A 14953-nucleotide genomic window follows, 5' to 3' on the forward strand; every position below is an offset into this window, starting at 1 on the left:
CTCTACCACCTTTCTCTCCACCTGCTCTCCTTCTACCACCTGCATTACCACCAACTGTCCTTCTGCCACCAATGTGTCCACCAGCTCTCCTACCTCATCTTTCTGTCTTCACCAACTCCTACCACCTCTTTCTCCATCTACCACCTTTGTCTTTACCAACTCTCCTTCTACCACCTGTTTCCACCAGCTCTCCCTCTACTACCTCTCTCTTCAGCAGCTCTTCTTCTACCACATCTTTCTCCATCAACTCTCCTACCACCTCTGTCTCCACCAACTCCTTTTACCACTTCTGTCTCCACTAACTCTCCTTCTACCACCTCTCCCTCCAGCAACTCTCCTTCTACCACCTTTCTTTCCAGAAACTCTCCTCCTACCACCTCTGTCTCCACCAACAATCCCTGTACTGCCTTGGTCTTAACCAACTCTATTTATTTCTACCACTTACAGTATGTTTCCACCAGCTCTCTTTCTACCAGCTCTATCTCCACCAACTTTCCTTCTAACACCTCTGTCACCACCCGGTCTCTTTGTCGCCGCCAGCTCTCCTTCTACCCCCTGTATTACCCTCCAAGGGCTTGATTCGCAAAGCGGTGCTAATTGTTAGCACGCCTGTGAAAACCCCCTTAGCACATCTAAATGAGCTTTTCGCGTGCTCCGCACAAACCTTTGCGCGCGATCTGATTGAGAAATCCAGTGCTAACCTACTTAGCACCCTGGTTAGCACGTCTAAAGGCTTTAGACGTGCTAAGTAGGTTAGCACCGCTTTGTGAATCAAGCCCCAACTCTCCTTCTACTAACTCTGTCTCCACAAGCTCTCCCTCTACCACCTCTCTCTCCACCTACTCTCCTACCACCTGCATCACCACCAACTGTCCTAACACCTCTCTTTCCAGCAACTCTCCTTCTACCACCTCTGTCTCCACTGGCTCTCCTTTTAACATCCGTCTCCACCAACTCCTTCCACCAACTCTCCTTCTACCACCTATCTCCATCAGCTCTCCTCCTACCACTTTTGTTTTCATCAACCTTCCTTCTAACACCTCGGTCTCCACCAACTCTCCTTTCACAACCTTTGTCTCCTCCAACTGTCTTTTCACTACCTCTTTTTCCACCAACTCTGCTTCTGCCACCTCTGTCTCCACCAATTCTTCTACCACCTCTATCTCCACCAGCTCTTCCTCTACCACTTGTATCACTCCAATTCTCCTTCTAACACCTCTTTTTCCACTAACTCTCCTTCTACAACATGTATCTCCGCTAATTCTCCTACCACCTCTGTGTCCAACAACTCTTCTTCTACCACTTGGGCCTTAATTCTCCTTCTACCACCTCTGTTGCTACAAACTTTACTTCTGTCACCTCTGTCCCCACCAGCTTTCATTCTACCACCTCTTCCTCTACCACTTCTATCTCTACCAGCTCTCCTACCTCCTCCATCTCTATCATCTATTATGCCACATTATACCATTATCTTTAGTCCTTACTTATGCTATATTTCCCAACTTTCCTCCTCTTCACTTAGTCTCAAGCTGATCATTAACAATAAAATTGTCTGGATGATCGATCGTCTTTTTTGATCATAATATCGGTTGCTTGGGCCCACTAACAGTAGGAATGCTGCTAACCAATCTGATCAGATTGAGGGAATCGATCTGCAAACCATACCAGTTACATTAATCTAATCTAATGAAATTGCATAACAGTTTTCCTTCCATTTGTGAGCCTGAATGATTGTTTCCGATATTATGATTAAATCGGTCGATCAGTCATCCAGAGAATTGTATCATTAATGACTGTATATTGAAAGTCTAATTGAATAGCGTAAGGCCTCTTTTTTTAGAGGACAACTGAAGTGAGAAGAATATGGAGGCTTACGTATTTCTTTTTAAACAGTACCAGTTGCTTGGCAGTCCTGCTGATCTATTTGGCTTCAGTTGAGTCTGAATAACACCAGAAACAAGTATGCAGCTAACCTTGTCTGATATGACAATACTGTCAGAAACACCTGATCTGCTGCATGCTTGTTCAGGGCCTATGGCTAAAAGTATTAGAGGCAGAGGATCAACAGGATAACCTGGAAACTGGTATAGCTTAAAAGGAATTAATTAATATGGCAGCCTCCTTGTCCCTCACACTTCAGTTGTCCTTTAAGTCTAGAGAATAATGCAGCATTTGTTGCACAAGGGACATTTGTGTTTTTAGTAAGCCTTTGAGTCATCATGTGTGGGGACTTCTCAGCCTTGATTCGGATATACAGTATACAGTGCTGCCCATAATTATTCATATCCCTGGCAAATTTTGGCTTAAAAGTTACTTTTATCCAACCAATGTTTTGATGGGAAATGACGTAGGTGTCAACCAAAAGATAATAAGACAATGTACGAGAGGCATTTTTGTGGGAAAAGCATTTCTCAGTTTCTATTTAAATTTGAGCAAAAAGTGTCCAGTCCAAAAATTATTCATACCTTTCACAAACTGTCACAGTCTGTAGGAAAATTCAAAGTTCTATACCATTCCAAATAGTCCAAGCTGTTCTAAAGCATCCTAATTACCCTGATTATTAGGGAGCTGTTTTAATCAATTCAACAGGTGAAAAACAGAAGCTCTCTGCCGTTGGTTTGTGGACAGTCATTGCTAAGACAAAGGAGCTCAGTGAGGACCTGCGGCTGCGCATTGTAGCTGCTCACAAGTCAGGAAAGGGCTACAAGGCCATTTCTAAATGTTTTCCAGTTCCAGTGGCTACAGTGCAAAGTATTATTAAAAATACAAGATCTTCTGCACTTTGGAAAATCTGAGAGGACGTAGTCGGAAGCCAAAAGTGACACCTGTGCTGCCCAGGAGGATAGTAAGAGGTGAGAAAGAATCTAAGGATCGCCACCAAGGCCATCATGGGGAATCTGGGCTCTGCTGGTGGCAATGTCTCAAGGCAGACAATCCAACAGACATAGCACACTGCGGGGTTTCACTGATGCAGATCAAGTAGGACACCGCTTCTCCAGAAAAGGCACACAAAAGCTCGCTTGGCCTTTGCAAATGCTCATCTGGACAAAGAAGACTTCTGGTCTTCTGTGAAACAAAAAATGTAATTGTTTGGTCACAATGATGTTTCTTTCATTTGGCGTAAAAAAATAAGTCTTCAACCCAAAGCGCACCATCCCCACTGTCAAACATGGTGGTAGGAACCTAATGCTTTGGGGTTGTTTTTTCAGCCAATTGACCAGGGAACCTAATCACAGTAAACAGCACCATGAAAAAAAGAGTAATACTTGAGGATTCTCAACAACAACATCAGGTAGTCTGCAGAGAAACTTGGCCCTGGCCACCAGTGGACATTTCAGCATGATTATGACCTAAAACACACGGCAAAAGTGGTGAAGAAATGGTTAGCAGACAACAACATTAACGTTTTGGAGTGGCCCAGCCAAAGTCCTGACTTGAATCCAATTAAAAATCTGTGGAGGGAGCTAAAGATCAGAGTGATGGCAGGAAGACCCTCCAACCTGAAAGATTTGGAGCCCATTGTTGAGAATTTTTTTTGCCACAATAATGCCTCTTGTACATTGTCTTATTATCTTTTGGGAGATGTCATTTCCCATCAAAAAAATGACTTGCTGGTTGAATAAAAGAGACCTTAAGTCAAAAATTACAGGGGTATGAATAATTATAGGCATCACTCTATATATTGAATATATCTTTGTATGAACAGAACTTGCTCTTGATCCTTTGTGTGGAGAGACTATTGTGAAACTGATTGTCACTCTGACACACTTGAACATTTATTTCCAGTGGTATATCATGTAAAATATGTAAAGGATACCAGCTAACTATACCAGTACCATTTTATTTGTGTGCAGTTTTTTTTTAGCATTTTTAATAAGGCATCTAATTCTAGGGGCAATCAGGAGCTATGACTAAGGACCCGGTGGGTTCAGAAACTCGTCAGCTTTTATGTTGCCATACTTTAACTATTTTTCTATGATGGTTCAATAAATTGATATTTGATTTTATCATAAGGGAGGAGTGTGGAGGATTTTTGTTTTCCTGTCCTGTGTCTAGGTGTCGGATTGGGGCTTTATAAACATGTGTATCTCATCATGTTACATCACTTCATATTATTTAATCTCATGTCTTCATTTTCTTCTGCAGCCAAATCTATGCTGGAGCTCTGTGACACTTCTGCCTACTAGAGCAGCATACAGGATTCCGAACTACAAAGCAGGAACTATAAACATTGTTTTATATTTGTTCCCCAAACAGACAGAAATGATGTGAGGAACCCCTCGGAGGTCCAGCCTATTCCACCTCCAGATGGCGCTACAGAAGATGGCATCACACAATGTTCTCCAATCACTGGAAATACACATAATAGAGATCACAGTGCAGATGGGTCACCCTCTGATCCTGAGGAATCTTCTGACCAACCACATTTTATAAAAGCACCATCTAATGCTGAGGACTCTTCCAGTAACAGAAATACTGGTAGATGTAGAGCAGGTAAAAGATTATCATGTTCTGAATGCGGTGAACGTTTTAGTAGGAAATCAATTCTTACTCTACATCTTAAAACACACATAGAGTGGCATCCTTATTCATGTTCAGAGTGTGGGAAAGGTTTCACTGAGAATAAAGACTTTCTTCAACACAAGAAAACTCACACAGGTAAGCATCGTTTTCCATGCTTACACTGTGACAAACATTTAGCTACTAAAGGAAACCTTGTTAAACACCAGAAATTTCACAAAAGTGAGCGACCTTTTTCATGTTCAGAGTGTGGGAAAAGCTTTCATTACGAAGAAGATCTTTGTTCCCATCAGAAATGTCACACCGATGATCATTCTATTTTATGTTCTGAGTGTGGGAAGGGATTTTCAGGAAAACGTGCTCTTATTGTACACCTCAGAACTCATACTGGTGAGAGGCCTTATTCATGTTTAGAGTGTGGAAAAGACTACTCACAGAGGGGTCACCTTATTAGACATCAGGCATACCACATAGGTATTAAACCTTTTCTATGTTCAGAGTGTGGGAAGCGGTTTACATCAAAACCTGACCATCTTAGACACGTAAGAACTCACACAGGCGAGAAGCCTTATCCATGCTCAGAGTGTGGGAAACGTTTCATTGATAAGGGGTCTCTTCGTAAACACATAAGAACACACATCGGTGAGCGTCCTTTTTCATGTTCAGAGTGTGGGAAACTCTTCAGCGACAATCGAAGTCTTCTTAACCACATGAAAACATACACAGGCAAGTGTCATTTCTCATGCTCCGAGTGTGGGAAAACTTTCAATCAGAAAGAAGATCTTCTTCAACACCTGAACACTCACATAGTTAAAGTTGTTATGTTTAGCAAGTGAAAAGCAATTTGTTAGTAAAGAAACACGTGTTTAACACCAGAAACTGAGTGAGCCAAAGTTTTCCATGTTCAGAGTGTGGGAAATATTTCTATTTCAAAAAAGATCTTGGTTGCATGCGGTCCGGCACTAGTCATGGAGAGAATCCAAAGACATAACAACAAAAGTTGTTTAGGTTGATACCTTTAATGACTAACCAATGCTGGGAATACACGGCTCGATTTAGAGCCATTTCAATAGCTCGATTGATAATTTCCGACACGTCTGATCTCCCGCCCAATCTTTTCCAGCGCGATTCTGAACGGGAGACAACAGAGAAAGATAAGAAAAACGAGCAAAAGATAAGAGAATCGAGCGCGAAAAATGATCGGGCGCGCAAAAAACGAGCAGTGTATTCCCAGCACAATACTCATCGCGCCACGGTACAGACTATGGACAAAAACAAGGAGCCCGCTGTAGGACTGCACTTCAAATCATCTGCCCACAGCATGGAAGACTTAAAGAGACTCTGAAGTGAGTCTATAGTCCCTTTTTTAACTTGTAGTTATGTGAAGCAGTATAACTGGCTAAAACGCCGCTATCCCGCGGCAAAACGAGGGTTTTTTATCCCCCAAATCCCCTCTTTGGTGCCCAGGGAGTGCTTCCGGAAGAGGCAGAGCTAAGCCCTGTAGCTCTGCCTTTTAGCACGTCAATCCCTGCTGATCGCCACCGTGCGGCGATTGACGCGCATGGAGGCAGAGCTGCGACTCATAGCTCTGCCTCCATGAGCAGCAAAATCCACGACCAGGAAAGTCGTGGATTTTGCAGGGGGGATTTGGGGGGTATTAACCCCTCGTTTTGCCAAGGGATAGCGGTGTTTTAGCAGGAGTTATACTGCTTCACATAACTGCATGGTAAAAAAAGGAAATTTAGCCTCACTTCAGTGTTTAAGGGTCACCATATTAAGGTGGTGGTGGTGCTGGTGGGGGGGGGGGGGGGGGGGGGTGTAAGTCAGGTATTGACTGAAGGACATGTGTTTTTTAAACTATTCGGAAGTTTGAAACACGGATTTAATTCTGGGTTTATGGTAAATTGTGAACATTTGGTAGAGATATCTGCCTGGCAGGTAAAGCATTCAAACTTTCACAAATACCTATCTCCTGCAGCCCTCAGGCCTACCAATACATATGGTAATTGATGACATTTATTTTCATTGTTTGATGCTGCCACCTGCAACAGGCACCCAATCGTCCTGCTGGCAGACTTCCCAATCTGTTATTCCCTGTTGTATCAACTGTTATCACCCAATTTGATTAGAGTTTGTATATACCTGGGGTTAGGTGCTGACAATTAGCTAATTTGATTAGTGTGTGTGTGTGTGTGTGTGTCTACCTATTGTAAAGTGCCTTTAAAGGTGCGTACACACGCACTACATTCGGCAACAACGGGTCTTTCAGACCCTTCCCCGTTTAGCCGACAGTAGTGCTCAGCAGATCGTTCAGAAACAGCCTTATCAGTCCGCCAACAACGCGTACACACGCACTGCTGTCGGCTGAACGTCCCTCCCAGCGGGAGGGTCCGGCAGACCCGTCGTGGCTGGCGGTAGTGCGAGTGTACGCACCTTAAGGTTGCCATACACTTATAGATTTCCAACCATCCTGTCAGATAGATCAAATCAATCGAAATTGGCCGCAAATCGATCGATAGATTTGATAGAATGGATCGATGGCTGAAATTGACCACTGTATGGGCCCCTTTAGAGTGAATATATCTAAGCTTTGATGAGATTATTACACTTCAAAAAGAGAAGGAATGTAACAGGAGATCAAATTGAGGTATACCCTACAAAATCATTTATAAAGCCTGTGTATGTGACAGTAGTTTGTATGGTTCTGATCCACTTCTTAAACATGCCTGAAGAAGAAACTTGTAGTTTGGAAAGCTTGCAAAGAAATCTTGTATTGTTAGTCATTAAAGTGAACCTAAAGCCGATTAAAAAAAATGAGATTAACTCACCTGGGGCCTCCCTCAGCCCCCTGCAGCCGATCGGTGCCCTCGCAGCTCCGCTCCGATGTCCCAGGACCCGCCGGCGAGCACTTCCGGTTTCGCCGTCACCGGCCGACAGGCATGGGAACGCGAGTGATTGTTCGCGTTCCCAGCCTGTATATCGCCCCCTATGCTGCTATTTCTAAAATATAAAAATGGGCTGCAAGGAGACAAATGTTCGCGCGACCCCGTCCGTGTCCCCATGGTGTCCCCCGGTAGCCCTTGGATCAGTGAACGGGAAAATGGTTCCCGATCACCGATCCTTGTCCCCCGCAGAAAAGCCAAAGCTCTCTCACAAGAGGCTTCAGTTCTTCTGCCAGGAAAAATTTCAGCATCCCCCTTGTACTTCCGCTTAGCGAGAAGTACTAGGAGGGAAAACAAAAATGAAGGTGGCCATCTTGTGGCCAAATAGTAAAACTACATCTACATATATTTTACATTACAATTTACACATATAACAACATTAAAAATTAACTTTGTCCCACACCAAAATATTACCCAAATAAAAATTTTAATGGAAAAAAAAAATTACAATTTAAAAAAAGACATAAATAGTTACCTAAGGGTCTGAACTTTTTAAATATGCATTTGAAGGGGGTATGCTACAAACATTTTTTTAAATTATAAGCTTGTAAATAGTGATGGACGCAAAACGGAAACAATGCACCCTTATTTCCAAATAAAATATTAGCGCCGTACTTTGTGATAGGGACAAAAAATTTTTCAAACGTTTTTATTGAATTTTCAAAATAAACAATTCGTACAAATTATTCAACAGTATGGACTACGCGTTAAACAGGTGTGAAAGTCGTTTCCATTTAAGAAACGGACCAAATTATATTTTAACATCTATAAGAAATAAGTAATGTACAATTGAACTTCATGTAAAACCAGCAAATTTTAGGCATTCGATATATAGCAGGTGAAATAGGTGAGTTCTTCCAGAAACGGGGTGTTCGTTGAGGTGGTCTACCATCCACCAGAAATGGCCGGACGGCAACCATCCCATATCAAGTCACAGTACCCCCTTATAAATTCCGGCTTCCAGCGAAGTCGGAAGTGTTATTATTTGAAGAATGGACTTAATGTCCATATATAGTGCGGTACTGGTTGATTCGTAAAGGTCTGGTTACAAAAGAGCAAACTATTAGCTAGGTGAGTTGGTTACAGAATTGTATATGTAGCTACTAAAACCGCACTTTACAAAGTATTATTTAGTTACAAGAGAAAAGGAGTAAATGAAGCTAGTAATAGAAAACACAGATAGAAAAGTAGAGAGGGAAGATGGATAAAGATCAGAAAGCTGGAATAGGGTCCAAGAAAGCAGGAAGAGAAAGTAGAAAGAAGAACTAGGTAGGAACGGAATAAAGGGACGAGGAGTAGGGGGATAGGCATTCACTGAAGGTAATACCCAAGGAAAATAGGAAGCAGGGGAAGATCTCATTGGCTACGAACCATCAAATTCTGGTCAGGGTTTAGCAGGTAGTTAATTAGCGGGTCCCATACTTTATGGAATTTTCCCATATTGTCCATTAGTCGTGCTCTCAGTTTCTCAAAAAAGAGTATGTTTCCTAGCCTATTTTTAACTGCATCAAAAGATAAAGTTTGGGAGTTCCAGGCTGCTGCAATTCTTAACTTAGTAGCGGTGTAAATATAGTTGATGAGTGCGTTTTGGGTAGAGGAAAGGTTAGAGTATGGGCACCCCGAGAAGACAATGAAGAGGATTCCTGGGGACTGGAGCATTAATTAGTGAGGATGTCCAGGTGCATACTCTCATCCATAGTTTCCGTGCTTTCCTACAGTTCCACCAAATATGAGCAAATGTGCCTGGGACTCTGCAACCTCTAAAGCAGTCACCTGAGTGTTCCTTGTTAAATTTGGCTACTCTCTGTGGGACCAAATACCATCTGAAAAGTACTTTATAGTTTACTTCCACTAGGTTTGCATTTATGGCAATTCTGGGGATGTTTGCCCAAATATCCGTGATATCTGTGTGTTCAATATGGAGACCTAACTCCTTTTCCCATTTAGCTATATAATCTGGCTTTCGCTGTGAGTGAGTAAGTGTTAATTCTTTATAGATAGAGGAAATAGTCCCTGGAGAGTATGGATCCGTAGCACAGATATGTTCAAAGAAGGTCCTACTAAGAAGGGAAGCAGAATTTGCAGTATGTTGTTTTACAAAATGTGATATCTGCATGTAATGAAAGATCTCGGAAGTGGTGAGATTATCTTTTTCGCATAAGTAGGCAAAAGGTTTAATTCCCGAGTTTGTAATTAGGTTTTGTATTGTAGTTAGGTTGGTTTGTTCCCACCATCTATATTGGTTGGAAGATTTAAGTGCAGCTGGGAATGAGGGGTTGCCAAGGAAAGAGAGCAATGGCTTATGTGGGGACATTAGACGACCGGAATATTTACAGCTATCCCAGATTGATAGAGAATGTTTGATAATAGGGTTGGTGATATCGTTGCGATATGTTGGAGTGAGCCAAAGAAGATTATTAAGTGCAGTAGGGGAAATATGGTACCTTTCGATATCTACCCAAGAGGGATGTTTGTCCTTTAGGCACCAGTATGTTAGAGGAGCTAATTGAGCTGCCTTGTAGTAATTATTAAAGTTGGGTATTCCCATTCCCCCGTCTGGTTTTAGACGATAGAGATATTGTTTGCTAAATCTTGGTCTCCTAGAGCAGAGTTTCTCAACATTTTATTGGTATGTACCCCTTTTAAAACCCTGTACTCACCAAGTACCCTCTAGCATAGTAAACATTATCACAAGTTCCCCTTGACAAATATATATTTAATGATAGTACATGATAATTGGTTCTAAACAAGTATTTGCTATTGCTTTTAATTAGCTAAAATACTCATTTGGTGGTGTTTAAATAAGATTTATCATTTTCTAAAACACTAAATTTGTTATTCTTGGTTAACTATATCAAGCCCGAGTACCCCCTGGAAACATCAGAAGTACCCCCTGGGGTACGTGTACCGCATGTTGAGAACCTAGGTCCTAGAGCTCCACACAAAGTTGTTAATTTTCCGTTGGAGGGAGTCTATGAATCCAGATGGGAGAGGTATAGGTAATAATCTGAAGGCATAAAGGAGTTTAGGAAGAAAGGTCATCCTTATAGCTGTAATCCTACCTAGCCAAGATATCGAGTACCTCTTCCAGCACTCCAGTAGCTTTGTCAACTCTCGAACCAATCTAGGGAAGTTGTGTAGGTAAAGGGAATCATACGATTTAGTGAGGAATATTTCTAAATAGGGAAGCTTATCAGGGTCCCATTCAAACTCGAACGTATCCTGAAGCGCATTCATTAATGTTGTTGGTAGGGTGATATTTAACGCTTTGGATTTTGCGGGATTGACTTTCAGCCCTGATATTTTACCGAACTGATCCAAGAGATGCAGTAGCGTGAGGATTGATTTAGTGGGGCGTGAGATGCATACTATTAAATCATCGGCAAATAAGCCTATCTTGTGTATCTTATTGCCCAATGGTATACCATGTATTTCTGGGTTATTGCGGATTTGTATTGCCAGGGGCTCAATAAGGAGTGCAAATAGCAAAGGGGATAGGGGACAGCCTTGGCGCGTGCCTCTAGAGATTGGGAAAGGGGGAGATTTAAATCCATTGTAAACTATCGCCGCTTTAGGGGAGGAGTAGAGTGATTTGATCCAAGTGATTAGATTAGGGCCAAAGCCCCAATGTTGTAATGTGGCAAGGAGATAGGGCCAGGACACTGAGTCGAATGCTTTTGAGATATCAAGCGACAGGAGCATGGATGGGAGTTGCTGAGTGTGCGCGTGATGGATCAGGTGTAGAAGGCGTCTCACACCATCTCCGGCTTGTCTCTGGGGCATGAAGCCTACCTGGTCCTCATCTATAAGAGAAGTAATTTCAGAATTGAGACGAGTGGCAAGAATTTTTGCTAATATTTTAATGTCTATATTTAGTAATGAAATTGGGCGATAGTTAGTCCAAATGGTCTGATTTGTACCAGGTTTGGGAATCATGGAGATAGTGGCAGTAATTGAGTCAGTATGGAAGTGGGCTCCTTTAAGTATACTGTTGAAGGCTGGTACCAACCTAGGGGCGAGGATATCACTGAACTTCTTATAATATAAAGCCCGGAAGCCATCTGGTCCCGGTTGTTTATTAAGTTTTAGCGACTTAATGGCCTGCTGTATTTCGGATAACGATACTTCTTTATCCATAGAATCTCTCAAGCTGGTTGGGAGAGCTGGAAGAGGTATCTTTGACAAGTAGGTAGCTTTTTGTTCTGCGGACGAAATATCTGGAGAGTTGTAAAGTTTTTTTCAAGATTTTGCTTAAATACATCAACAATTTTAAGGGGGTTTGTTGTGAGTTGGTTCGGTCCTAACTGCAAAGTGATGGGTTTAAAAGAGGAGTCTGGCTGTCGAAGGCGTTTCGCCAAGAGTGTGTCGGGCTTATTATTTTTAAGATAAAATTTTAGTTTGGTATTGGAGATTTGCTTTTCTGCTATTTCCGTCATGCATAAGTTGAGGGCAACCTCCGCTTTCTTTCACTCACTCCTAGTTTCTGCAGAAGGGTTAGTAAAAAAAAGGTGGTGCTTTGTTGCGTAATCTTTTTCTAGCTTAGCTATTGCTTGTTGTCTTTCTTTTTTCCGTCTGGATGCTATTTGGATTAGGGTTCCCCGTATAACCACCTTATGTGCTTCCCAGACAGTAAGAGCTGAAAGACCCTCGCTATCTGCATTAAGGGTAAAGTACTCGCTAAGGTTAGCTTTTACTTGCTGTACCACATTTTCATCTGTGAGAAGATAGTTATTAAGTACCCACCGGAATTCAGAAGGGCGTTGCGTGAGGGACAATAGCGTTATAACATTCATATCGTGATCAGACCAGGGGGTAGGATTAATGCTTGCGGATTTAACCAGGGGTAATGTGGTTGCTAAAACCCAGCAATGGTTAATCCTGGAAAAGGAATCATGGGAATTAGAGTAAAAAGTAAAATTTCTTTTCAATGGGTTAAGCTCACACCAGGTATCTACTAGGTGGTAGGAGGAAAAAAAGAGTACGGATTGCTTCGCTTTGTTTAGTATTAGGGATAGTAAGGGGGGGGGGGGGGGGTGGAAGGTCTAGAATGCTGTTTATCCCAGAGGGGGTTTAAAATATGGTTAGTGTCGCCACACAAGAGTAACAAACCTCTATAGTGTGCTGCTGTGACTCTCAAGAGGTGCAAAATAAAGGGGGCTTGCTTCAAATTGGGAGCGTAATAAGAAACTATTGTAATAGGGGTGTCCTGTAGGACGCCTACTACTAGTACATATCTACCTTCTGGGTCCGCTATAATTTTAGTTGTAGAAATGTTGAGACCGTTCTTAATCGCTACCAGTACTCCACGCTTCTTGACCAGGGCGCTAGCAAAAAATACTTGCTTATTGTCCTTATAAAGGAATTTTGGTTCATGCCCTGAGATAAAATGCGTTTCTTGAATACATATTATATCAGCGTGTATTCGCTTGAAATGCTGAAAAGCTTTAGTTCTTTTTAGAGGGGAGTTAAGGCCTTGGGCATTGATCGATACAATTTTGAGGGAGTGAGTCATGGTGGTTTAAAGAGAAGGTCTTTTGAGGTACTCCTCGTCCCTAGAGGGTAAAGAAGAAGAAAAGTGAGAAAAGAAGAGAAGAAAGTACATAAAGAGAAGAGAGAATGGATTTCTCCTAGTGTGTAGCAAGAGGGTATATAACTCAATAAGAGCTACCCTTGAGTGAAGGTTACGTGGACACCTAAGGGGGTCCAGGTAAGGACGTCCCAAATTGGAATATCTAAAATCCAGTAAGGGACTGGGGGAGGCATGGTGTGTGCACAAAGCGTGCCTCTCAGACTGTAGCATTATAGTTTGGCTGTTATTGCGGAGCCCTTGTTAGTAAGAATGTGGGGGGGAGAGGAGGAGAAGGGGAAAAAAAAAAAAAAAAAAGGCGGGGGGGGGGGGGGGGTATGGACGGGTGGGGGAGAGGCCGTAAGGGGGATAGTAGTTAGTTCGAGCAAAAAGTGTCCGAGCTGGGAGGAGCTGTCTGTGTCCAACTACTACCTTGAAATGAGGTACAACCATACAACAGTTATGTGAATGGGGACATATTAGGGATATAGTTCTTTGGTTATAGGTAGTACAATAAAATATGCTATATACAAGTTTTAGGCTCACTTGTCTTTGAGATAAATATATTGCACAAAGAGACATCCATTCCCCACTGTTGCTAGACCGAGAGTAAAATGTGCAAATTGAGAAACTAAAATAACACCGGAAATAAAAAAGCTTTGGAACCAGAGCTTCATTGGTAACCTAGAATGTTTCTATAGGTATACAGGAGCCAAGTCTCAGCCCAAAATCTGTGGACTAAGCCATCGCCCCTGCAGCCCCACAAAAAGGGGAATTCCCATAAAGAATCTAAATATGTTTGGTAGTGCAACATCTTTGTATCTATGGTCCAGGCTAGCAGCGTGAAACTAACGCAGATTTAGTGTTATATTTTGGCGCCCTCTAGTGATGTTAGGCAGATACCTGAAATTCCGCTTCTGAATATTTTATGGGGCGCAGAGAACTTTTGTGTGGTTAGGTGCGCAACACGGGAAAGACAATAAAGGGGCCCAGTGACGGGGTCGCATCACAGCTGACCGGGGTATAGGCTTTTGGATGGGTATTGGGGAGAGGAAGGTGGGAAAGGGTATTGCGCAAAATTTTATATTATCTGCTAATGTACATTTCTAACCCATCCAATAGAAGCTCAGGATAAAGCAAACTGTGCTGACATACTAGTGATTAGCAAAATAAATTAGCAGGATATAGGCAGAATCTAGCACTACAGGCAGATGTAGGCTGCCCACCCGCATCCAGTCCGGACGGTTTATGTAAAGGGTCAATTAGCATATTGAGGTTGTTAGCACCTCCTTAGAGTAAAATCACTGGAAGGCCAATAGTGCTCATAGTTTAAAGAGAGAGGGAGTCGAAATCCTTAATTTGGTGTGCCGTCCGGAATAGATGCGACAGGACACCCCCTCCCCCCGCACAGCCACATTCCTAAAGGAAAAGTTAGCAAATGTCTAATACTATACATTTACAATACAGTCGTGCAAATAATGGTAGTTAGGTCAATGACATTCATAGCAATGCACTTCTTCAGTCCGCAAGGAGCAGGTGTAATAAGCAGGATAAAAAGATCACATGGTCTGGTACTGGACGGGCACGGATGGGCATACAGATTACTAGATTGGGTAGTTTCAGTAAGTCCCATAAAGTTTTCGACTTGAAAAGTTACAGAGGGCTTTGGGCTGTAAATAATTTCTGAGGGGGTAAGCATCCTTTCGGTTGGTATGAGTGGTGCAGAGGACAGTCTAGTTCAAGTGTAATGAGTTGTTTCAAAGGCGGGAAGGAGTTAGGGCGGGGATTAAGGGAGCAACAAGAAGGGCGGTGGCTTAACAGTACGTGGAAAAAAGGGCGCCCATTGTAGTAAAAAGAGTCAAACCCTGGAACATTGCCAAGCTCTTAATAGTCGTAGAAAAATAGTTCCAAAAACAGTGCAAAA

At 42.4% G+C, this 14953-nt stretch overlaps 1 protein-coding gene across 3 annotated transcripts in view; it reads left to right on the top strand.

The window, feature by feature from the left end:
- Positions 1 to 4350: 4350 nt before the first annotated feature.
- LOC137534977 (uncharacterized) overlaps positions 4351 to 14953 on the top strand; it is a 90485-nt gene continuing 79882 nt past the window's right edge. For all 3 annotated transcript variants that reach the window (XM_068256730.1, XM_068256732.1, XM_068256731.1), the window contains exon 1: positions 4351 to 4494. In XM_068256730.1, coding sequence (XP_068112831.1) covers positions 4447 to 4494 — 48 coding nt within the window. In that variant the 5' untranslated portion in view covers positions 4351 to 4446. The remainder of the gene's footprint in view (positions 4495 to 14953) is intronic.

Source organism: Hyperolius riggenbachi, chromosome 10 (assembly GCF_040937935.1).
Source record: "Hyperolius riggenbachi isolate aHypRig1 chromosome 10, aHypRig1.pri, whole genome shotgun sequence".
Classification (NCBI taxonomy): domain Eukaryota; kingdom Metazoa; phylum Chordata; class Amphibia; order Anura; family Hyperoliidae; genus Hyperolius; species Hyperolius riggenbachi.